Genomic DNA, 22,180 nt, shown 5'->3' with positions numbered 1-22,180 from the left:
TGCCGGAAGTGCCTTCCCGTTTCCCAAAGCCAGAACTGGAAGACCTGGGAGGTCATTTCTACCCCCTCCCCTTCCTGCCTCTTCCCTCTATCCTTGTTTACTTCTCATCCAGTCTGTACCGCGCCCTCCCAAAGTGAAAAGATAAAAATGACAAGATAAAAATGAGGGGCATTTTATTAAGAGTCCAGGGTTATCGGCTTTGGGCAGCAGCGGAGGGCAGCTTCACGTAACTCTTCATGGGGGGCAGTGGCCGAATTTTTCGGCCGGCCCAGCCTCCCTTGCGATGCCACAGCCCACTGTCTGGCCTCTTGCCCAGCCAGCGGTTCCGTCCTGCCTTGCCGATGATCCGCTGGTTATGATTGACGTTGGAAACTCGGCCTACAGTTGCAGTGCATGACTCCAGCACCTGACAAGAAAAGCAGACAAGAATGCACCGTGGGGGCCAGAGCTGGCCTCTTACACGCAATGAGGGAAGGGAGAAGACAAAACATGAAATAATAGAATGTGTGGGTCCAACTGGATGAATTGAGTAGTTAAGGAAAATGATTTCCCCACATCTATCTTGTTTGTTTCTGTGGTTTTCTTTTGGAGTCAGGGTCTCAGTATGTAGTCCTGGCTGTTTTGGCACTTGCTTTGTAGACCAGCCTGGCCTGGAGTGCCTCAATATCCCCCTGCCTCTGCCTCTTGAGTGGTGAGATTAAAATCCAGTTCCAACCTGATGTTCATCCCACATTTATCTTTTCCTGGTTTTCTGAAAAGGTCTCATGTAGCCAAGGTGGCTTAATTCTTCTGCCTCAGAGTCTGGAATGCTGGGAATGCAGGCATGTGCCACCATGCCAGGCTGGGAAAAGGCATTCTGACTTAATTCCATTAAGGTGCCAACCTGACGAGGCATGTTTAGTTGGGTGGCAAAGAACAGAACAGACACAGATGGAGGCAGTTCCTAGCTTCATCATCACTTGGGAGCTGGTGTGGTACATTCCAAAAATTCCTTTGTTAACCCCTCCCACTTGTGCCCACATATACCTGCATTTGCCTCTTGGAGGGCAGCTGGATAACGGCTGTTCCATTCACCTTTCGAAGCAGCACGCCACAGGTCCCTGGGGAAGGAGAAGCGGTTTTGCCACCTTCCACAAATGGGAGGGAGGTTTCCATGGGGATATCAGGCCACATGCTAACCCTTACTTTGCCCTTCAGGGGCACATGAGACACAGAAGACTACACACCGATTTAGATTAAGACAAAGCACACATTCATCCTATTGTTCTTTGTTTTTTTTTTTTTTTTTTTTCCTGTGAATGGAACAGATGTGGGCCTAAGGATTCCCAGGATAGCGATAGCAGGTACTCCTTGGTCTTCCCAGGTGTTGGATGTCGGTAGTTTCTTTGCCCATACCTGCAGCTCGGATATACTGGGCTCCTCGGCCAGGCTGACTTTCTACATTGTTGATGAGGGTTCCCACGGGCAATGCCCCGAGAGGGTGTGCGTCCCCTTCATGAGCAGCCACTATAAGACAGAATTTCATCAGCACTAGACCCTTTACAACCGCCATCCCATGCATCTGGCAGCCATCTCTCACCTGCCATTCTGCCTATATGGTTAGAGTTCAGGATTATATCTCCGGCCTTCATGTTTTCTGTGGCAATGATCCAACGTTTCCGGCTGCCCCCAGCAACCAGAGCTATGTCTGCAGACCTGTTCAGGATGGCGGACAAGGAAGAGGGCCATCAAGAAGGTCCACATGTTCTGAGAAGCTACAAAATAACAACTCAGACCACACCATCACCATATCCAATCCCAAACTTGCCTACAGGGATCATAGCGGACCACGATGACCTTCTCCTCAAAGGGTTCTGGCTTGGCTTCCTTCGCTGGCCGGAATCGTAGAAAGTCAATCATTCGATAATTCTGCTTGTGGCCCCCACCAATACCATGGACTCGGATGCGGCCTAGAGTCAGGACAGTTTAGGGATGTGATTCAGCATAGCAGTAACAGGCCTTGCCTAGACTGGACATAGCACTCCCTCAACATTCTATCACGAACAGGGCCAGGGGTGCAGCTCAGGGGTAGTTTGCCTTGTGAGCACCAAGGTCCCAGGTTTGACCCACAGTGTGTGAGTGTGTGGAGGCCACAGCAATCTTGCATAAGCAGTGGGGTAACACGACTCAATAAAAATGAAACATACAGTTTTCAAATTACTAGATTCAGTACATTTACTGAGTATAAATAGGACTCACGTAACTTCAGCTGTTTCTAATTTTGGGAAGGTTGAAAACACCATGGCACTTCTTGTGTTGACCCACTTACATTCCTGTGTGGTCTATTCTTCAGTTTCAGTAATGATCCACATAAAAGACACACCTCAAGGAATACTTTCAATGTGTGTCTGACATCTATAGTGTGCTACTGCAGACATCTAGGATCCTAATTCCCTTTCCTCCTTAATGCTTCAGGCCCTTTTCTCCCACCTGTATGGTCTCGACCCCCAGTCTTCCTCATCTTCACCGGTTTAACTGTGTACTTGGTACGACTCTTCCAGGACACAAGGTTGGCGTTGCGGTCCACAGACAAATGCAGTGGTCGGCGAAATGGCAACACCAAGGCAGAGGGCAGTTGAAAGAGGACATTGTTCAGTATCTAGGGATAAAAAAAATATTCTTTCAGAGAACCAAGGGATTGCAAGCACAGAGACCAAGTTAGGCTTATAGGCCACCTCCTCCCAGGAGCTGGTCAGACTACGGTCCTCAAACTTCATGGAGCGTGTTTATCCAGGTGTGTGTTGGTCCTCTCACCCCTGAAATATTTCTCCAATGAGATGCTCTCCCTTTCATCATCTTCCCATTTGGTTCAAGTGCTTGTCAGGAAACCTTTCCTTCCCTAAAGAATTCACTTCTCCAGAGCCGGTAAATTTCCAACCCCACTATACCATTATCAGCACGGATGCCTTTTGCCCTCTGCCTGTTTCCAGGAATTTTCACATAAGAAATAAAACGATTACTTAGCTCTTCCACCTGCTGTAGTCCCGGTGCTTCAGAGTAATTTGGAATATCAAATATACATTTACAAAATTCTGCCATACCCAGCCTGAGAACCTCAGAGACGCAAGATCGATAATGTTCTGCGATTCAGCACTGTCCACTCTGTACCTTCTGTTAGTCCTAATATCAGCAACAACCCATCCTTACGTTAAAATGGTTAAGAGCACTGGTTCTGGGGTGGGGCGTGTGCTTCAGTGGTAAAAGGAATGCCTAGCATGAGCGAGACTCTAGCTTTAAATTTCCAGCACCAGAACAAAAACAAAACCAAGTTCTGAAGCTGAAGCCAGTCTGTCTAACCCCAAAAAGTGTTTGATCTTAGACTGCTGACCAGTTTTCTCACCGGCAAAATGTGCATAACCTTCAGGAGCTAGCATTTATTTCAGTCTTCTATTTTGCCTGGTTTACGGCTGGCACGTAAGTGTTACCACTACAACCTGCTCAGCAGAGATCTACAAAAGCCCTTACAAGCCCAGTATCTCCCCTCTAGGAGACCAACCCAAGGTCACGTGAAGGCGACTAGCCTCGCCGGCTCACTGACAGCCCAGGAGGAAACAAGTTTATTTCCCAGGTAAACGGATTACCTGGGCAGCAGGGAGTGGAGTTGGAACCCGGGCGGTAATGGCCGGGGATGCCAGGCTCAGAGAGCGCAGAGCACTGGTCAGCGTACACAAGGCCATGGGGTGATGAGACTCCGCCGGTCTCAGCTCGCTTTTACTTTTATCCAGAGCCTGGAGCTCGCGGATGACGTTTCATTCTGTATGTCGTCGCCTTCCGATGACGTAGAGAGGCGGTGACAGAACTGGAGCGCCGCGGACTACAAGTCCTCAGCCAATCATCGGCGGCTACCGCAGTCCCGTGACTGGAGGACAAGCCCCGCCCCTCAGAGCCGTCAAAACAATTGCCTCGAGCGGCAGCCATGATGAATTTAAAGGGGCAGTACCCACCAAGGCGGCAGCCGGACCAATAGACTGCAGGTGAGTCTTTGGGAGTACCCCCGGGGTTGAGGATTCAGATTGCACCAATTCTTATTCCCACACTCCGGGACAGATGAATAAATCACTTTCGACCAACCTCACAAAACTCTGGACTGACTCAAAAACTCCGCCCCCCGCGATTCTTCCCCGCCCCTCGGCGTCCAGACAGACAGTAGGACAACCTGCCCCGCCCCCTGTGGGATCCCCTAACTCCGTGACCTCGAGCTTGCCCGCTGTCGGGTCTCGGTCGGCGACTCTGCCCTCACGCACACCTTCCTCCGCTCAGCCCCTGCCTGTCTTACTCTGTCCTCACCCTGTCCCCTCAGGGCAGGTTAGCAACCTTAGACACTCCTGGATCGCAGCCCCCCAGGCTAGGGTGCCTGGCGCTCAGCGCCTTTCTCTGTGTCCCGAAAGTGCTCAGCAGATCTGCTACGCTTTCCTGAACCATCAAGCGCCCGAGAGGCACCCTTAAGGTGCCTGTTAGGTGATTAAGTTAGACAAAGCCATGAAAGGAGGCTGTTGCAGTAATCCAGTTGGGAATCCTAACCAGGTCTCCCTTCTCAGCCTTTCGCAGGTACACCCTTTGCTGCAGGTCTCAGATTAAATCAGTTCCTTCATTCCCTTATTGGAAGAATGCTAACGGCTTAGACCTGGAATGAAGAGAACCGAGTTGAGGGAGAATAAGGGACATTAGGACTAGTCTCTAAGAACCTGTAGGCAGGAGGAGGGAGGGTGTTTGTCCTGGGTGGGGCTATGTGCCAGGTCCTCTGGGTGGCTGCGAAATGGCGAGAGAGAAGGGGTGGGACTGCCGGACTTCTGGACTTTGGGCAGTACGGAGCCCTCTGAATCCTTAGTTGCAGTCCAGAGTTTCTTCCGGGCTCTGGCCTGGGAGCTGCCTGAAGCCAAGGGCTCTCTGCTCTGTACACAGGTAAGGAGACTTCTCGGATGAGTTTTGAGGAAGTAGGAAGACGTCTGAATTCTGGGGGGTGGCACGTGAGGCCTGAAGGTTAGGTGGAAAGGAGTTTAGCAGGTTGGGTGTTACTGGCCTTAGCTCCTTTGCTGATGCAGCCTGAAGACCTTCAACCTTCCAGAGCCTTGTAAGGAAGGCTTCTGTTTCCTTTCTGTCTGTCTGTCTGTCTGTGTCTCTCTCTCTCTCTCTCACATAACATTGGATCCCATCCCTTAATTGGTCACTGCTTTTTACACAGATTCTGTTTTCTTTCTTTTGTTTTTGTTTTTGGTGTTTTGAACAGGTTTCCTCTGTGTAGCCCTGGCTGTCCTGGAACTCACTCTGTAGACCAGGCTGTCCTCACACTCAGAGCTCTGCCTGCCTCTGCCTCCCGAGTGCTGGGATTAAAGGCATGGGCCACCACTGCTTGGCAGATTCTGTTTTCCTTATTCCCGCTCCTTTTTCAGCTCTTCGGAATGCCCACTATAATCCTTATAATGCTTCCTTTTTCTAATTTATGTTCTCTCTCCAGTTACCAAGTCCTAAGCACACCTGTTTGTTCTCTAAATCTTTATTCAAGTTCATCCCTCTCCCTCACCTTCGTTTTGTGTTTGGTGCCATGGAATTCCGCCTCTTTACTCATTCTCTTTCGTCAGCTCAGCCACAGAGTCCTCCATACTCTTTTCCCTTCACTTGGCTTGCTGCCACTCTCTGGCTGTGTCTTTTCATCTTTACCGGCTGAACTCTGTGGTTTCTCTCCAGCCCAGGATGTCAGGCCTGGTGTTGGGGCAGCGGGATGAGCCTGCAGGGCACCGGCTCAGCCAAGAGGAGATCTTGGGCAGTACCAGGTTGGTGAGCCAAGGGCTGGAGGCCTTACACAGTGAGCACCAGGCTGTGCTGCAGAGCCTGTCCCACACCATTGAGTGTCTGCAACAGGGGGGCCATGAAGAAGGGCTGGTGCATGAGAAGGCCCGGCAGCTGCGGCGGTCAATGGAGAACATCGAACTGGGACTGAGCGAAGCCCAGGTGAGAGTCAGGGGTGATGCCAAGTGTGCCAGAATCCACAGAGGCTCAGTTACCTGATGCAAGTTTGGGGTCACCTTGTCTCAGAAACTTGGATTTATTCATTCATTAAATATTAAGTGCCTACTGTGTGCCAACTGCTCTGCATGCTGGAGATCACAGAACACAACAGGACAATTCTTTGCCATCTTGGAGCTGATACTGTAGCTGGGAGAGACAGATAGGACACAGGTAAATAAGTAAATGATTTACTGCTAAGGACAGAACAAAGATAAAAGAGAGGAAAGAAATAGAAAGAGGATGCAGTTTTACATAAAGTAGTCATAAAAGCCTGACTCAAAAGATAACCTTTGAGTAAAGATTTGAGCATAAGGGAACAAGCGATGGGATAGACAGGATCCCAAGCCTTGCTTGGAGCCTGACTGGAGAGCTTAGTGCTTAGCAGAGGCCTGTTGTGGCTTTGTGCAGAGCAAATTATGAGTGAGGTGACAAAGCAGAATGCTAAGGAGGAGGGATGCCATCGGAGATGGGGACAGACAGTGTGGAGCCCCTGGGCTGTTCTAGGGTGTTTGCTTCTCCATGGAGGGAGATGGGAGCTATTAGGATGTCTGAGGAGAGCTGGAGAATGAGGGTGCAAACTAGGGAGACCAGTGAGAGGCTGCCATTGTCCAGGTGGGAGCTGGTGGTTTGGCATCTGATGGAAACATTGGAGGTGGTGACAGCTGGCTAGAGTATCATTTTTTAATTTAATTCACTTAGTTCATGTATCTAGATATTTTGTCTGCATGTATGACTCTATCCTATGTGTATGCCCGGTACCCATAGAAGCCTGAAGAGGCCATTGGATCACGTGTGGCTGGAGTTACAGGTGGTTGTGAGCCAATATGATGGTGCTGGGCTCCTCTGGAAGAGCAACCAGTGCTCTCCCAGTGTTTCTCAACATCTGGGTTGCAATCCCTTGGGGGGGGGGGTTCAAATGATCCTTTCACAGGGGTTACGCATCAGATCTCCTGCATATCAGATATGTACATTATAATTCATAACAGCAACATTATAGTTATAAAGTATCAACAAAATAATTTGGGGGGGCATCACCACAACATTAGAAACTGTATTAAAGGGTCACAGCATTAGGAACGCTGAGAAGCACGGTTTCAGCCCCTCGGAGTCTCTTTTGATGGTGGAGCTGTTGCCACTCCTGCTTGGTGCTTTTTCTGTGTCTGCCCCAGACAGACTGGCCATCTCCCAGAAGGCATTCTGTCCCCCGGATTCTCTTATCCAAAAGACTGGAGCTCATATGCTGTTCCTACCTAGGTGATGCTGGCTCTGGCCAGCCACCTGAGCACGGTGGAGTCTGAGAAGCAGAAGCTGCGGGCTCAAGTCCGGCGGCTCTGCCAGGAGAACCAGTGGCTCCGGGATGAGCTGGCGGGCACGCAGCAGCGCCTTCAGCACAGCGAGCAGGCTGTGGCTCAGCTGGAGGAAGAAAAGAAGCATCTGGAGTTCCTGAGGCAGCTGCGCCAGTACGACGAGGACGGGCACAGCATGGTGAGGACGGGCACAGCATGGTGAGCACGTGAGCAAGGGTTTGCTGGAACCACAGGCAGGGCGGCTATCCTGCTACTCCACAGGAGATGCCTGTGAGACACACCTGACACATTCCCACTTGGAAGCAATTTATTGTCAACCCTGATACCAACTCCACATGAAGCATGGGGAAAACGACTTTGACTTGTTCGGTCAATTTAAATGAACGGTGTGCTCTCCCGGAAAGTGGGGCGACCGTTCCTGTTCTCACGGTTAACAGTATGTGAGGCAGGACAAACAGTGGGGCAGCTCAAACCCAGAGTCCTAAGGGCTGCAGTTAGGGGAAGCACAGCCCATGTTAGCAGGAGACTCCCTGACAATTTTCTCTCAACGTGTGTGAATTCAGCCCCCACTGAGCCTTATGAGTGCAGAGAGGAGGAGACCCGCGGAAAAGTACCTGCCTTTCCAAGCTTATAGCATCTGTGCAGGGCTAGGCTCATACGCAAGGACACAGCAGGCACACAGTGCGCATGTGGCTCAGAGCAGAGGGACTTCCACATAGGGGCCCGGGGGCTGGGATGGTCAGCACAGTCCAGAGAGGAGGCGGGTAGTGGTCAGAGCAGTGTGTTCATTTAATTGGTTAGGAGTTGTGCTGGATTTCGAAGGATGATGTGGGGAAAGAAGCTCTTTCTGGCCTGGACGGGCTATCACAGTTAAGACCTAGCGCTAGAGTGCTATTCTAGCCAGGGACAGTGAAGAGCTAATTTGCCTGGAACACACTGATGAGCCTGATAGGAGGGTTTGATGTCTCTGAGTAAGGTTGTCATCCCTGAAGAAAAAAAAGGGTATTTTCCAGTGAAAATATGTCAGATAGTAAGGGCTGTGCCCCAAGCCCACACTAAGCAAAGGGAGATGGTGAGCTGAGGTGCAGCTAGACACTTTGGGTACGTGTCAGTAAGAGCAGACATGCTCCTTCCCCTCAGGAGAGACAGGACAGACATATAATCAGGGTAAATGCACTGCACGGCATGACTGTAATTACAAGAGGTGAGTGTGAGAGAGAGGGAATAAGGAGAATAAGGGTGCTAGAGAGAGAACTTTCTGGATGAGAGGTAAGAGTCGCGAGGTTTTGTCTAAAACATCCCTGGTTTTACATCTAAAAAGGCCTGCGCATGGCTGGGTCAGATGCTGGCCTTTTCCAGGGGCAGAGGCTTTTGGCCCCAGTGGTAGGTGACTCTGCAGCTTAGAACTCCTGAAGAGGCCACTGGGGCTGGCATGCTGTCCCTTCTCTTCCAGGAGGAGAAGGAAGGAGATGCCACCAAGGATTCCCTGGATGACCTCTTCCCCAACGAGGAGGAGGAGGACTCCAGCAATGGCTGTGAGTCTGCCTGTGGGGATGGAGACTGATGAGGGCAGCAGGAAGCTGCTTCAGGCGATGGCCCACTCTGAATAGGATCTCCACATCCAGAGATATGTTCTCTACTTCCTTTTTGGAGCCTGGGCAGGTGTCTGGCCAGGGCTTGAGTTCCTCCCCTCCCCCGTACCCATCAGCATTTAATAAGCGTGCTGTGCACTAGGATTATCAAGATGAAAGTGATGCTAGTCCCACTAGTAAATTTCCAGCCTAGCAGAGAATAGCCCTGGGCTGGAGTTGCATGCATTCCTCGAGCTTTTTGTGCTCTCGCTTTGCTGGGAAGCCCTAGTGTATGTTTATGGAGTGAATGTTAGTTGAGTGACTTACCGAGAGACTAAACGGGATTGGGGTGGACACAGGTTCAAGAGTGTGCTTAAAAGAACAGCAGTGGTGCCAAGTCTCCTTTGAGCAGCATAGAGACAAAGGGTGGGCGGAGGAGTGGGCGGGCAGTACAGGGAAAGAGGGAGTCCTCTGAGGGAATGCCCTGTCTTTTTTGGGATGAGGTAGTGTCCCGTGGTCAAGGTGCCGCGGCGGCACAGCAGGGCGGCTACGAGATCCCCGCGAGGCTGCGCACCCTGCACAACCTGGTCATCCAGTATGCAGCTCAGGGCCGCTACGAGGTGGCCGTGCCGCTCTGCAAGCAAGCGCTGGAGGACCTGGAGCGCACATCGGGCCGAGGGCACCCAGACGTGGCCACGATGCTCAACATCCTGGCCCTGGTGTACCGGTGAGCACCACCCTCCTCCCTTGTCTGAAGCAGCTCCTCTCCGACCTTCCCCTCCTCTCTGCCGAGCCTCCCAGATACACCTTGCAAGGGCTTGTACCCCACACTAGATTCCTCGCTTTCTCCAATCCAAACCCTTGACCTCAGAGAATACTCGTCTCTCAGGCATCTCTGGAGAGAGTGTGTGTGTCTCACTCTGTTTCTGGCTCCTGCTTCGGAGGACTCGTGGCTTCCCCTTGGGATGGGAGTGTTCTGCAGCCTAGTGTGCGTCATGGAGCTTTCTTTCTGTCCCAACATGCTTCCTGACTTCAGGGGAGTCCCTAGTCTCTTAAGCGTACCTCAGTTCTCTCCAAGGAAGGGAGGAAAGTAGGTGGCATGGGGACAGAGGTCATGCTAACGCTTGTCATTTTTGCTCCTTTCCAGGGACCAGAATAAGTACAAAGAGGCTGCCCATCTGCTGAATGATGCCCTCAGCATCCGGGAGAGCACCCTGGGCCGGGACCACCCAGCCGTCAGTATTCCCAGCCCACTCCCTTCCCACTGTCTCTGCTGTCTTGGTCTCTTAGTCCTCTGGTGCAGCCCTCAGTCCACTCACGAGGCACTTAGGAAGGAGGCTTGAGAACTTTCAGTCTCTGTCCAGTGAACTCAGTGCTCCTCAGTTCCCTGAGACCCTGGGGTTCCTTATTACGCTGCTTACATTTTATATCGGTGTACAGTAATTGCACAGAATCACAGGTTTAATTGTGACCTTTTTTCCCCCCCAAAATATCCCTGTCCCCTTTATTTTAATTTTATGTATATGGATAGTTTCCCTGCATATATATCTGTGCACCATGTGTGTCCAGTACTTTTAGAGGCCAGAAAAGAGCATCATATCCTACGTATGGATGCTGGGAATTGAATGTGGGTCCTCCAGAAGAGCAGCCAGTTCACATAACCTCTGAGTCACCTCTCCAGCCTCAGATTAATCCATATTCATATTCATGCACATATTTAAAATACGCTGACCAAGCCGGGGGAGGTGGTGCATGCTTGTAATCCCAGCACTCAGGGAGGCAGAGGCAGGCAGATCTCTGTGAGTTCAAGGTCAGCCTGGTCTACAAAGAGAGTACAGGACAGCCAAGGCTATACAGAGGAACTCTGTCTTAAAAAAAAAATCAAAAAAGGAAGAAAGAATACTCTGACCACATTTATCCCTTCTTATGTCCCCTCTTGCTGCCCTTTTCCTTGTGTTTTTAGGAACTGGGGCTGAAGCAGGCCTTGCCAATGTTAGGGAAGCACTCTATCCTGAGTCAATAAGCCAAGACTTCTGACTCTTTGACATGCTTTTTCTTGAAATTTATTGAACAATTAATATATCTCTATACATGTGATCTCCCCCCACCAAAAAAAAAAAAAAAAAAAAAAAGTAATGGAACAATACTCAGATGAATATAGCAGAAACAAAGTAATTTTTAAAAAAATTATTAGTTATTTATTACAATTTATTCACTTTGTTCCTGGCTGTGGCCCCCTCCCTGATCTTCTCCCAAACCCTCCCTCCCTTTTCTTCTCCTAACATTTTTATTATTAAAATACAGCCCCACCCCTGCCATGTAGCCCTGGCTGTTCTGGAACTTGCTATGTAGACCAAGCCAGCCGTGAACACAAGAAATCTGTCTGCCTCTGCCTTCTGAGTGCTGGGATTAAAGGCTTGTGCCACCACGCCTTGTCTAAAACACAACATTATTATAAGTGTTCATAGACCATATTTGTATTTGTATAAGAGAGGAAGAGTTCTAGAAATTTGGGCTGGCAAGATGGTCCAGCCAGTAAAAGTACCTGTTACCAAGCATAATGACCCGAGTTCAGTCCCTAGCCTACAGGGTGGAAGGAGAGAACTGAGTTCTGTAAGCTGTCCTTACACATTCATGTATGTGTGCATATGTATACGCACACACACAAACGCACAAGTTTAAAAGCTCTTTGAAAAGCGATGGAAAGGTGAAAAGAGCTGGAGAATGACTCAACAGTTAAGAGAGTGTCCTACTCTTGCAAAGGACCATAGTTTGGTTCCGAGAACCCACATCAGGTGGCTTACAACAATCAGCATGTGGCACCTCTGGTCTCCATGGTACCCGAATTCACGTGTACATCCCCAAATATAGAGACACACACATATGTCATTAAGAACGTTTTAAAGAGAAAAGGTTCTAGAAATAGCTTTGAGTAGAAACAGAATGCCAGGCATTCAGTGGGTTGTCAAAGTCAAGGAAATGAACAATAGCATCTTTGGGAATGAGGTGACCTCGTGAGAACAGTTCCCTGTGGTGTCACATTAGCTAGGCAGGTATGCTGCATCTCAGCAGCACGGGCATCTTGACCTCCACCCCAGTGATGCCAGTGCTTTCACCCCGTGCTCACAGGTCCATCAGCATGTTCCAAAGTCACCAGAGCTCCATAACACATGCACAAAAATCCACCACGGCTTTCCTGTTTCCTATTGCTATAAGCACTGGACTGCAGCCAGAAACCATCTTCAAAAATTTTTAGGAGTCCCTCTAGAGGGCGATACCCTCACCCCCTCGGAACTCCAGCCATTCTGTTTGCAGTTTCTCCCTTTGCAGCCTCTGACTCTGCTGGTAGAATATCTGTCTATTTCCTTTTTAAAGTAATTACCGGGGGGGTGGTTGGGGGGAGAGAAAGGAAGGAAGACGGAGGGAGGGAGAAGGAGAGGGAGGGAGGTAAGGAAGGAAGGGAAAAAAAAGAGGGAAATATCCAGAGGTCAGAGGACAGCCAACTTGCTGGAGTTGGTCCTCCCTGTCACGTATGAATTTAGGTCCGCCGGCTTGGCAGCAAGCGTTTTCCCTGCTGAGCCATCTCACCAACACCGAGTCTCTGCCTCTTATCGTTGCCTTGGGCTCTGCTGGGCCTGAAGAGAGCTGGAGATTCTCTCAGCCCCTGCAGAGCTGGCGTGTGATGGGGGCTGGCCTTCCCTTGCAGGTGGCTGCCACGCTCAACAATCTGGCTGTGCTATATGGCAAAAGGGGTAAATACAAGGAGGCAGAGCCACTGTGCCAGCGGGCGCTGGAGATCCGAGAAAAGGTGCCCACACCCTTCCTCATCCTCCCTGTCCCTTCCCACCCTCTCTGCTGCCGACTTCCCTTCTTTCATCTTTTTTGTTCTGTTTCTCACATGTGCACACACACGTAATCACTGTCGTGTGTCTGCTACTTTGCTCTTTCTCAGGTCTTGGGCACTGACCATCCAGATGTGGCAAAGCAGCTGAATAACTTGGCCCTCCTATGTCAAAACCAGGGCAAGTACGAGGCAGTGGAACGCTATTATCAGCGTGCACTGGCCATCTATGAGAGCCAGCTAGGGCCGGACAACCCAAACGTAGCTCGGACCAAGAATAACCTGGTAAGAAAGGAAGAGATGGGTGGGTAAAAGGAGGGGGAGGGAAAGACCTCCCACATGGACTCAGAAAGCGTCAGAATGGAGTACATTCCTTTGCCAACTTGGTGCCTGTCTGTAGTGCTGCCTCTGAGACTGAAGGGGCCGCTTCATTCTGCTGCCACAGGTCCCCCATCCTAGTGGGAGTGGAGTGGGAACAGCCACCAAGTGGAACCCTGAGTCTGGCTGAGCCTCCTTCCATCTCTTGGTCCTATGTTTCTGTCACTCTGTCTCCTAGGCTTCCTGTTACCTAAAGCAGGGCAAGTACTCTGAGGCTGAGACTCTGTACAAAGAGATCCTGACCCGTGCCCATGTGCAGGAGTTTGGATCTGTGGATGGTGAGTGGTAAGGTCTGGGAAGGGGGCTGGATCGGGACCACACGTGGATTGGTAGGGACAGCCACACCCCTTCAGTCCAGCTCCTTTGGCCAGTGGGCTCTGACTCCCCACGCAGTGTCCAGATCGGTTCTCTTACCTCCTCACTCCATGTATCACCCTCAGATGACCATAAGCCTATCTGGATGCATGCTGAGGAGCGGGAGGAAATGAGCAAAGTGAGTAGGGGACCCAGCCTGGGGAATCCTGTGTTAGCTACTTACTTCTTTGTCCCAGCCCTCAATGCACAACCAACCTAGTCTGCCCCTGAGCCCCGAGCCCAGCTGCGCCCAGCATCTTTGTATTCTCATCCCCAGAGCCGACACCGTGAGAGCGGCACTCCCTATGCAGAGTACGGAGGGTGGTACAAGGCCTGCAAAGTGAGCAGGTGAGCTGCCAGGGGTCGGAGGTCTGGTCTCTGTGGCTCCTCTGGCCAGGCTCCTGACCTCAAGCCTTCGTCCCTCTGTCCCTCTGACCTTCTCTCACCCTTTTTTCTGCCCCCTCTCCTGTTCTTTTCTGGTCTTTTGTTTTGTGTAGCTCTTAGGTGTACGTAGGGCCCATGCATGCTTGGTAAGTGCCTTACTGTTGGGCTATGCTCTCCCTCCACTTCTGGATTGTTCTCCCTGCAGCCCCACAGTGAACACTACCCTGAGAAACCTAGGAGCTCTGTACAGGCGCCAGGGCAAGCTGGAGGCGGCTGAGACCTTGGAGGAATGTGCCCTGCGTTCCCGGAAACAGGTCAGAAGGCCACCCCACAGGGCAGGGTGCATCTCTGTAATCCTGGTGCTTGCGAGGCTGAGATAGGAGGGAGTTCCAGGCCAGCCATGGCTTTTAGTAGCATCAGGGATGGCCGGCCAGCTCAGTAATTTACAGCATGCGGCTGTTGCCCAGGACCCAGGTTCAGTTCCCAGCACCCACATCAGGCAGCTCACAGTGGCCTGTAACTCAAGCTCCAGAGGATCCAGTGCCGCCTTTTGGCCTCCACAGGTACCAGCAATGGCATGCTGCATATACATCGCTTGTGCATGCACACATGCACATAAAATGAGACGAATACACTCTCTTCCCAAGACAAGGTTTTTCTCTGTCTCCCTGCCTGTCCTAGAACTCACTCTGTAGATCAGCCTTGAACTCAGAGATCTGCTTGCTCCCGAGTGCTGGGATTAAAGACACATGCCACCGCTGCTCAGCCAATAAATATAGATTGAAAAAAAAAAGACCCTGTCTCAAACAAACATAGAAGTCCATAGTGGGAAGGCCAAGAAGGCAGGGCCTGGGGACAGGGTACTCTGGGACTGCTTGGGTTTCTTGTGCATGTGGTGAGATGATGAGGTGGCCCTGTGGCTGTGGTGGTTTTTAAGAATGCTCTCACTCCAAACTTGCCCTTTGTGTCAGAGTACAGATTCAAGATTCCTTTCATAGCTGTATGATGGCTCAAGCTTGTAACTCTAGTACTCAGGAGGCTGAGGCAAAATAATTACTGTGAGTTTGAGGCTAACCTGGGTGACATAATGAGTTCTAAGCTAGCTTAAGCTACAGAGAAAGGCCTTGTCTCAAAACTAAACAAAACTGGGCTGGTAAAATGGCTCAGTGGGTAAGGGTGCTTGCTGAGCCATCCTAATGACCTGAGTTTGATCCCTGAAACCCACATAAAAGTGGAAAGAGGGAAGTTACTCCACAAAGTTGTCTTCTGATCTCCCCACTCATGCTGTAGTAATGTGTATGTCTCTTTCCCATCCTTGGGGTGTGCTGGCCAGCCAGTCTAGCCAAGTTGGCAAGTCCTAAGTATAGTGAGACTTTGTCTTACAGAAAACAACATGATCAGCCAGGCATGGTGGTGCAAGACTTTAATCCCAGTACTCGGGAGGCAGAGGCAGGCGGATCTCTATGAGTTTGAGGCCAGCCTGGTCTATAAAGCAAGTCCAGGGCAGCCAGAGCTTGATACACAGAGAAACGCTGTTTTGAAAAAACAAAACAAAACAAAGTGAAGTACAGCCAAACAGAACACCTGATGTCAGTTGCTGCCTCCCTACAACACATTCAAATACTCGCCAGTGACAAACGGAGACAACACAAAATGGATTCCAATGGAGCCATGAAAGGGCAACTCTTCCTCTTCGCAGGGGTGGTATGGACTAAGCAGGGGGGGCTGAGGAGAGGCCCCAGTCAGAATCTCTCCTATTACAGGTCTCAGCTGACTTAGTAAGTTGTCCACTCACTCTGGGCCATAGCTACGGGTAAGTCTGTGTAAGGATGTGCTAGAGCCACACAAAGCAAATGTTGCCCAGGAGCTGAGCGAGGGGTAGAGTGAGGAGGGGGAGCTCTGTCCTTCCCAAGAGCTGCGTCCTGACAGTTGAGGGACGTGAAGTCCCAGCTCCTTCCTTTGGCTTTTTTTTCCCCTTAATTTATTCTTCTCTCATATATTATACCCTGACTGCAGTCTCCCCTCCCTCCTTCCTTTCCATCCCCCACCTCCCCTCTTCCCCAGATCTCCTCCTCCTCCATTTCTCTTCAGAAATGAGTAGGCCTCTCAGGAATACCCACCAAACATGGCATAACAAGACACAATAAAAACTGGGTGTGGTGGCACAGGCCTTTCATCCCAGGACTCAGGGAGGCAGAGGCAGGTGGATCACTCTGAGTTTGAGGCCAGCCTAGTCCACAAAGTGAGTCCAGGACAGCCAAGGATACATAGAGAAACCCTTTCTCGGAAAAAGCTAAAAAAAAAAGACTAGGTAGGATGAGGCAACTCAGGAGGAGAGAAAGGGTCCCAAGAGCAGGTGAAAGAGTCAGAGACAGCCCCTGCTCCCACTGCTGGGAATCCCCCAAGAACAAGCTACACCATGTTTGCTCCTGAGAACAGTTCAGGCTCCCTGATTGTTACTTCAGTCTTTGTGAGACCATATGAGCCTTTGTTATTTGATTCTGTGGGCCATGTTTTGTGGTGTCCTTGACCCCTCTGGCTCCTACAATCTTTCCTTCCCCTCCCTCGGGATTCCCTAAGCTCCACCTAATGTTTGGCTGTGGGTCTCTGCATCTGCTTTCATCCATTGCTGGATGAAGCATCTCTGATGATGATTGTGTCAGGCTTGGTCTGCAAGTATAGCAGAGTATCATTAGGAACCATTTCATTGCTTTTTTCCCCCCCTTCAGTTTGGTTCTACCCTAGGTCTTTGGGCTGTCCAGGCTCTGGTTCCTGGCCTTCCAGGCAGTGACAGGTGTGGGCTCCCACTCGTGGCATGGGTCTTAAGTTGGACCACTCATTGGTTGCCCACATCCACAATTTCTGTGTAGTCTTCACCCCAGCACATCTTATAGGTAGGACAAATTGTAGAGAGAAGGTTTATGGCTGGGTTGGTGTCCCAGGCCCTCCACTGGAAGCCTTGTCTGGTTACAGAAGATGGTCACCGGTTCAGGCTCTGTATTTCCCATTGCTAGGAGTCTTCCTAGGGTCACTGTTGTAGAGTCCAGAGAGTTTCCATTGCACCAGGTTTCTGCCTCGCTCTGAAATGCCCTCCACTTCCGGTCTTCTCTCCCAGGACTCTTTCTTTTAAACATGTTATTTTATGCATGTGGGGAGTTTGCCCACTAGTGTGCCTGTGTGCTACATGTGTGCAGTGCTCAGAGAGGCCAGAGAGGGCAATGGATCCGTGGTTCTGGAGTTACAACAGGCATTGTGGGTGCTGGGAATGGAATCTGTGTCCTCTGGAAGAGCAGCCGGTGCCTTGATGCCTGAGCCATCTTCCTAGCATCTCCTTCATCTTCTTCCAGGGTACTGACCCCATCAGTCAGACCAAGGTGGCAGAGCTGCTTGGGGAAGGAGATGCTAGAAGGACCGCCCAGGAGGGCCCTGGGGACAGTGTGAAGTTCGAGGGAGGTGAAGATGTGTCGGTGGCCGTGGAGTGGTCAGGGGTAAGTCTGTTCATTGCTGCTGACTGGCCTGTGCCACCTTGTGGGCACTGAGAAGCCCTGAGGCGGTCTCCCCCAGGTTTGTACAGGGCGTTGGTTGTGTTGTCCCCACCAGGGAGTCCATCCTTTCAGGCCGATCCCTGGGAATCTGCTTTCGACAGGGCTCTGGTTTTCTGTCATGGGCTCCAGGGATGAGAATAAATGGCAGGAGTAGATTTAGAAGCTGGGCCACATGAAACCCCTCAACTCCCATGCCTGTCTTTCCTGATAGGATGGCAGTGGCACCCTGCAGAGGAGTGGCTCTCTGGGCAAGATCCGGGATGTGCTCCGTAGAAGCAGCGAGCTCCTGGTCAGAAAGCTGCAAGGGACTGAGCCTCGGCCTTCCAGGTACGTGACAAGCCTGAGGTGTGACAAAGCAGGCAGCAAGCCTTTGCCGGCAGCTCCTCTTGGTGCTGGAGAAATGTCCTAGAAGTGCCCGACATGGAGGGACAGTGGCTGACCTCGGTTCTCTCACTCTTCCTTGTAGCAGCAACATGAAGCGGGCAGCCTCGCTGAACTACCTGAACCAACCCAATGCAGCCCCACTCCAGGTGAGAGTGCTGAGGGGCACACTGCTGGTGGTGAGGGAGGCAGGACTCCCAGAAGGCAGCCGCAGGCAGCTGGGAAGGTGGAAGCCTCACTCATAATGAAGGTGGCCTGGGAGACTGGAGCCCTTCAGGAGGGGGCTGGCAGCATGGTATAGGAGGTGCTAGGCACCAAGAGACAGTCTCAGATGCCTTTAACTAGGGAGGCAGAAGCAGGCAGATCTCTGAGTTTGAGACCAGCCTGGTTTTTCAAAGTTCCAGCACAGCCAGGGCGACACAGTGAAAAAGACCAAAAAAAGAGAGAGAGAGAGTTTCAGGCCAGACAATTCAGTCACAAGTTAATCAGAAGAATACCAGCCACCGGTGCTCTCTAAACTGGTACTTTGGGGTTAGGAACAATTCCAGAATGATTGAGAGTTGCTTGTGGTTCTGTTGGATATAGTTGTCATACTCCTTACCTTGAGGTCTTCGTGAGGAAATAAAAAGGGACAACAAAAAAAAAAAAAAGCATTGAATTCCCCTTTGAGAGAACAGCAATGCTACTTCAATGCGGTGACCTCTTGTCCAGCTCATTCACAGGACAAGCCTGCATTCTTGAGTTTCTTCCAGGCAGTTCCTCCAGCAGACTGTGGCTAAGCGAAGTCTTAGAGCTTAGGGTGAGGTTAGAGGCTCCATCATTGGTCCAGAGAGAGACTTGCAGTTGGAGGCAGGCAGGCTCCGGAGCGCCCAGTGATGTGTGGCCGGTGGTCTCTTTCAGGTTTCCCGGGGCCTCAGTGCCAGCACGATGGACCTTTCTTCAAGCAGCTGACACTCACCTCCAACCCCCAACTTCTACTTCTGCTGGATCTCTGCAGCCCTCACAGCATTCCCCATTGCTTCTGTCTCTTCCCAACCCAATGGGATGGTGAAGAGGGAGCAGTTTCAATGAAAGATTGCTGCCTCTAGGGTCTAGGCCCCTTCCTCAGGAACCCTCCCTTTGGAAGGGCCCTCAGGATGTGCTCTCTACCTGGAGGGTCCTCTAAGTAGCTCACTGAGGCTCCCAAGGTGGGTTAAAAAGCAGGTATGCACCTCAGGGATGCCTGCTGCTGGCTTTTCTGTCAGAGTTTGGGGCTGGACAGCTGAGCTGCCTTGCCCCGGCCTCTTCCATCCCCTGCCCTCTGCTGCCTCATTTCAGGTCCATGTATTTCAGTGTTTCTTTAATAAAAGAATCAGGTAACGTTTCTGCTGCGTGGGTCTTGACGGAAGCATGGGGCGCGTTAGGGGTGAGGGCGGCGGCAGATGGGGCAGCAGGACCGCTGAATGCTTGGCTCTCCTCCGATTTTCTCCCTGTGTTTGTACCCTCTTCAGCAGGGCCTGGAGGAAGGCATCTGGGGGATGGGGAAGGAGGCCCACAAGAAGAAGGTGCTGTGGACTGGGATGTCGGGACATGTGGTGGCCATGTGGCAGGACCCTGGAGTCCTGGCGCCACTTCTCCTGCCCGTGAGGCCCTCTGTGGCTTCCTTCCCTCCTCCCAGCTGCTTGGGGGAAGGGAGGGCTAAGCAGGCCTGGGGGGCCCTCCAGAGCCAGAAGGGGGACAAGGCACTATCCATCCTCTCTTGCATATCCTGGAGGCCTGTCAGCAGCTGGGGCCCATCTTCTAAAGCTTGACTTCTCCTGACCCGCCTCCCACACCCCTTGCTGCTTTCACAACAAAGAAAGAATGTGGGGGTGGTGGCGCTGGGGGTGGAGGGTGCCTGGAGCAAGGGCTGTGTTGGGCCTCCCCACAGCTGGAGATTTGGCCATGCCCTGACACAGCCCAGACTGCCTGGAGATGGACTTGGGATGGATGTCTGTTTAATAGCTTTCCCTGGCTTTCAGAGCCCAGTGTGTTTCTACCTTGGGTTCAGATTTGTCCAGTGCCAAAGCTGACGCCAGTCACGCCCCTCCCCCCTCTCTGGCTACATCTGTTCCGCGGGGCACCACGGTTATGCCCTCCTTGTCTTCTTTGTGGACACCGGCGACACCCTGCTGGTCTGTCTCTCCCAGCACTTTGGGTTGCATATTATCTCCACCAACTTGGAGAATACTGGGCAAACTATTGGTCCAGACCTCCAGGTAGTCCATAGAGACCATCTTCCCTAAGGGGACACGGAATCCCGAGAGTCACTTTGGTTCCCTGGCGTCCCAGTGGACAGACTACCCAGGTCTTTGGCCCTCCCGTGAGACTTCCACTGTCCCCACATCCTTCTCCAGATCCTTCCCTCAACTGCCAGCTCCTCCCCGCGACGGCGGGGAAGGGGGGGCGTCAGGGGGTGGGGCGCCGTGCAGACGGAGGGGAGGGGGCGTCGGGGGCGTGGCTTGGCGGCGGCGGCGGCGGCGGCGCGCGCGAGGGCTTGGAGGGACGGGGCGCGCGCGGCTCCAGCTCCGGACGCCTCGGGCTCGGGCTGCAGCTGCTGCAGCGGCCCCCGCGCTCCGGTCCGCGCGCCCGCTCGCCGTGCGCCCTGTACCTCGCCGGCCCCCTGCAGCCCGCCGGGATGGGAGCCCGCCCGCTGCCTCTGCTCAGCGCCCTACTGCTGCCGCTGCTGGCCGGTGAGTCTCCCGAGAACCAGGCGGATCCGAGCTGGGCTTTGGGAAGCGCGGGAGTCCCGGGGGCTGGAAGGGCTCTGGAGAGGTGGGCTGGGCGATTGGGGAGGGGGAGAGGCTCTCTGGGGGCTCCGGGACCCGGGGTTGGCGACGCCCCCTACGCGGTGGCGACGCGGTGCATTAGGGCGCGGGGACGCGGGTTTGCTGCGAGTTCTCCCCGCCCGAGCCGAGAGTTTGCTCGAGCGTTGCCCGGAGTCGCCGGCTCCCGAGTATTGCTGCGAGCTCCTTTTTGGGGAGCAGCGCCCTCCCATCCCGTGAGAGGGTGCCGACACCCAGGAGTGCCCCGGGCCTTGGGGTCCAGGTGAAGGAGACCGGCCTGGGTCCCGATCCCGACCAACCTGACCTGGGGCGCGCCTGGCGCGGAGCTTTGTTACCTATGCCGGCCCGACGCGCCCGGGTCCCTCACTGCAAGTTCCGGGGCAAAGCTGGAACCCCAGAGGGTCCAGCGGGTGAGGGCAGGTTAGACTCATCTCCCCCTCCAGCTAGGCCCGAGCCTTGAGCCCACTCGGTGCCAGGGTCATATCCCGAGAGTGGAGGGTCCCAGGCTGTAGTGATGACTAATGTGTGAAGGCCGCTGCCAAAATCGGGCATGGCCGGCTTGCCAAGGTGCGGACGGGCTTTGCTCTGCTGTTTCCTGGATTTCCATCTTGTCCGTGCTCTCGGAGGAATGAAACCTCTCTCTTATTAAGCGCGGAAAGGCAAAAAAAAAAAAAAAAAAGAGAGAGAGAGAGAGCTCAACTCCGGCTTTTTGTGGAGGGCCTCTATACTTTGGTGAGGGTGTGGCCCGCATCTCCAGGGCAAACAAGGGGCACCCCGGTCCCGCAGATTTCTCTTTCCTGGCTGATCACACCTGAGAGCCAGTCACCACTAAGTAACTTAACCGGAAATCGACGAGCTACCCAAATGCCCAGCCTCCTGGTCCCAATCAGCAAGGACCAAATGACTCCTTCCTCCTCACCTTCCAAGACAAACCCGCAAGTGGTGGTCTGTAAAACAGCCCTCATGGGGGGGGGGGGGGACACGACATTCTGTCCGGGACACTGTCTTAGCTGGCCACTCACTTAACAGGTCCTTTAGAAGAGTTCCAGCCGGGGAGGGCAGGGGCAGAGAATGTGGGCTGTCATCTTCCCGACTAGCTGTTGAGGGCCAGGGAATGAGAGTCTCTCCCACCCCCAGTTATTAAACAAATAAAAAAAATAAAATAAAATAAAATAAAAAGAGTTAAGCATAGCTCAGAACTCATCCTGGGAATTTCTTGCTGGTGTTTCTGGAGTCGCTCCATGTTCCTTATGCTAGTTATTGCTCATGGCAAAGTCCCACATCTGCTCCCGGAGGAAGTATGGAATTTTTTTTTTTTTTTTTTTTTTTAATGCAGCCAGGATGAGGGCCTAGCCATATGGGCAAGCAGCCCCAGCTCACAGGCCTCCTGGGCCGGCTGGTGGCTTTTGGTGTGTGGCTCTGCTGGATGTGGCTGCCTTTGCTGCTGAGGTTTAGCTTTCTGAAGGCCAGGGCAAAGCTCAACACTGAGCTGCTGGCTTTCTTCTAATGTTTGAGATGGGAATGTCTGTGGTGGGTGTCCTGGGGAGGGGTGTGTGTGGGCAGGAAGTTG

General features: G+C 52.3%; 3 protein-coding genes across 4 annotated transcripts in view; 2 read left to right on the top strand and 1 right to left on the bottom strand.

Moving 5' to 3' along the window:
• Positions 1–156: 156 nt before the first annotated feature.
• Positions 157–3,812, bottom strand: Mrpl2 (mitochondrial ribosomal protein L2). The gene is made up of 7 exons (XM_021640142.2): positions 3,621–3,812; positions 2,470–2,638; positions 1,808–1,949; positions 1,580–1,695; positions 1,396–1,506; positions 1,027–1,100; positions 157–406 (listed from the first exon to the last, which is right to left on the bottom strand). The coding sequence occupies exons 1-7, from the start codon at positions 3,714–3,716 to the stop codon at positions 191–193; spliced, it is 924 nt and encodes a 307-aa protein (XP_021495817.1). The 5' UTR covers positions 3,717–3,812; the 3' UTR covers positions 157–190.
• Positions 3,813–3,867: 55 nt separating this feature from the next.
• Klc4 (kinesin light chain 4) lies at positions 3,868–19,169 on the top strand. Of its 2 annotated transcripts, none has more exons than XM_021640171.2 (16): positions 3,868–4,013; positions 5,725–5,988; positions 7,300–7,530; positions 8,806–8,887; positions 9,431–9,650; positions 10,071–10,158; positions 12,630–12,731; positions 12,876–13,049; positions 13,321–13,420; positions 13,583–13,635; positions 13,774–13,844; positions 14,086–14,194; positions 17,228–17,368; positions 17,637–17,752; positions 17,892–17,955; positions 18,707–19,169. In XM_021640171.2, exons 2-16 carry the CDS (start codon positions 5,731–5,733, stop codon positions 18,755–18,757), a joined length of 1,860 nt encoding a protein of 619 aa, XP_021495846.1. In that variant the 5' UTR covers positions 3,868–4,013; positions 5,725–5,730; the 3' UTR covers positions 18,758–19,169. The 2 variants fall into 2 exon arrangements, with proteins under 2 accessions (XP_021495846.1, XP_021495845.1); XM_021640170.2 differs by lacking the exon at positions 3,868–4,013 and adding an exon at positions 4,116–4,941.
• A 1,105-nt stretch (positions 19,170–20,274) lies between these two features.
• Ptk7 (protein tyrosine kinase 7 (inactive)) overlaps positions 20,275–22,180 on the top strand; it is a 61,092-nt gene continuing 59,186 nt past the window's right edge. The window contains exon 1 of the mRNA XM_021640183.2: positions 20,275–20,517. Within this exon, the coding sequence (XP_021495858.1) occupies positions 20,463–20,517 (55 nt within the window). The 5' untranslated portion in view covers positions 20,275–20,462. The remainder of the gene's footprint in view (positions 20,518–22,180) is intronic.

This window comes from Meriones unguiculatus, chromosome 16 (assembly GCF_030254825.1).
Source record: "Meriones unguiculatus strain TT.TT164.6M chromosome 16, Bangor_MerUng_6.1, whole genome shotgun sequence".
Lineage (NCBI taxonomy): Eukaryota > Metazoa > Chordata > Mammalia > Rodentia > Muridae > Meriones > Meriones unguiculatus.
This window is presented reverse-complemented; position numbering and strand designations above follow the sequence as displayed.

What these genes read in the sequence shown, in the direction of transcription:
- Klc4 (XM_021640171.2), top strand. Translation starts at nt 5,731, where the DNA reads ATGTCAGGCCTGGTGTTGGGGCAGCGGGATGAGCCTGCAGGGCACCGG. An exon ending in CTCGGACCAAGAATAACCTG is followed by an intron (nt 13,050 to 13,320) that starts GTAAGAAAGGAA and finishes TCTGTCTCCTAG; the next exon opens with GCTTCCTGTTACCTAAAGCA. An exon ending in AGCGGGAGGAAATGAGCAAA is followed by an intron (nt 13,636 to 13,773) that starts GTGAGTAGGGGA and finishes TCTCATCCCCAG; the next exon opens with AGCCGACACCGTGAGAGCGG.
- Mrpl2 (XM_021640142.2), bottom strand. Translation starts at nt 3,716, where the DNA reads ATGGCCTTGTGTACGCTGACCAGTGCTCTGCGCTCTCTGAGCCTGGCA. An exon ending in CCATATAGGCAGAATGGCAG is followed by an intron (nt 1,507 to 1,579) that starts GTGAGAGATGGC and finishes TCTGTCTTATAG; the next exon opens with TGGCTGCTCATGAAGGGGAC. An exon ending in CCTCCAAGAGGCAAATGCAG is followed by an intron (nt 407 to 1,026) that starts GTATATGTGGGC and finishes TTTTCTTGTCAG; the next exon opens with GTGCTGGAGTCATGCACTGC.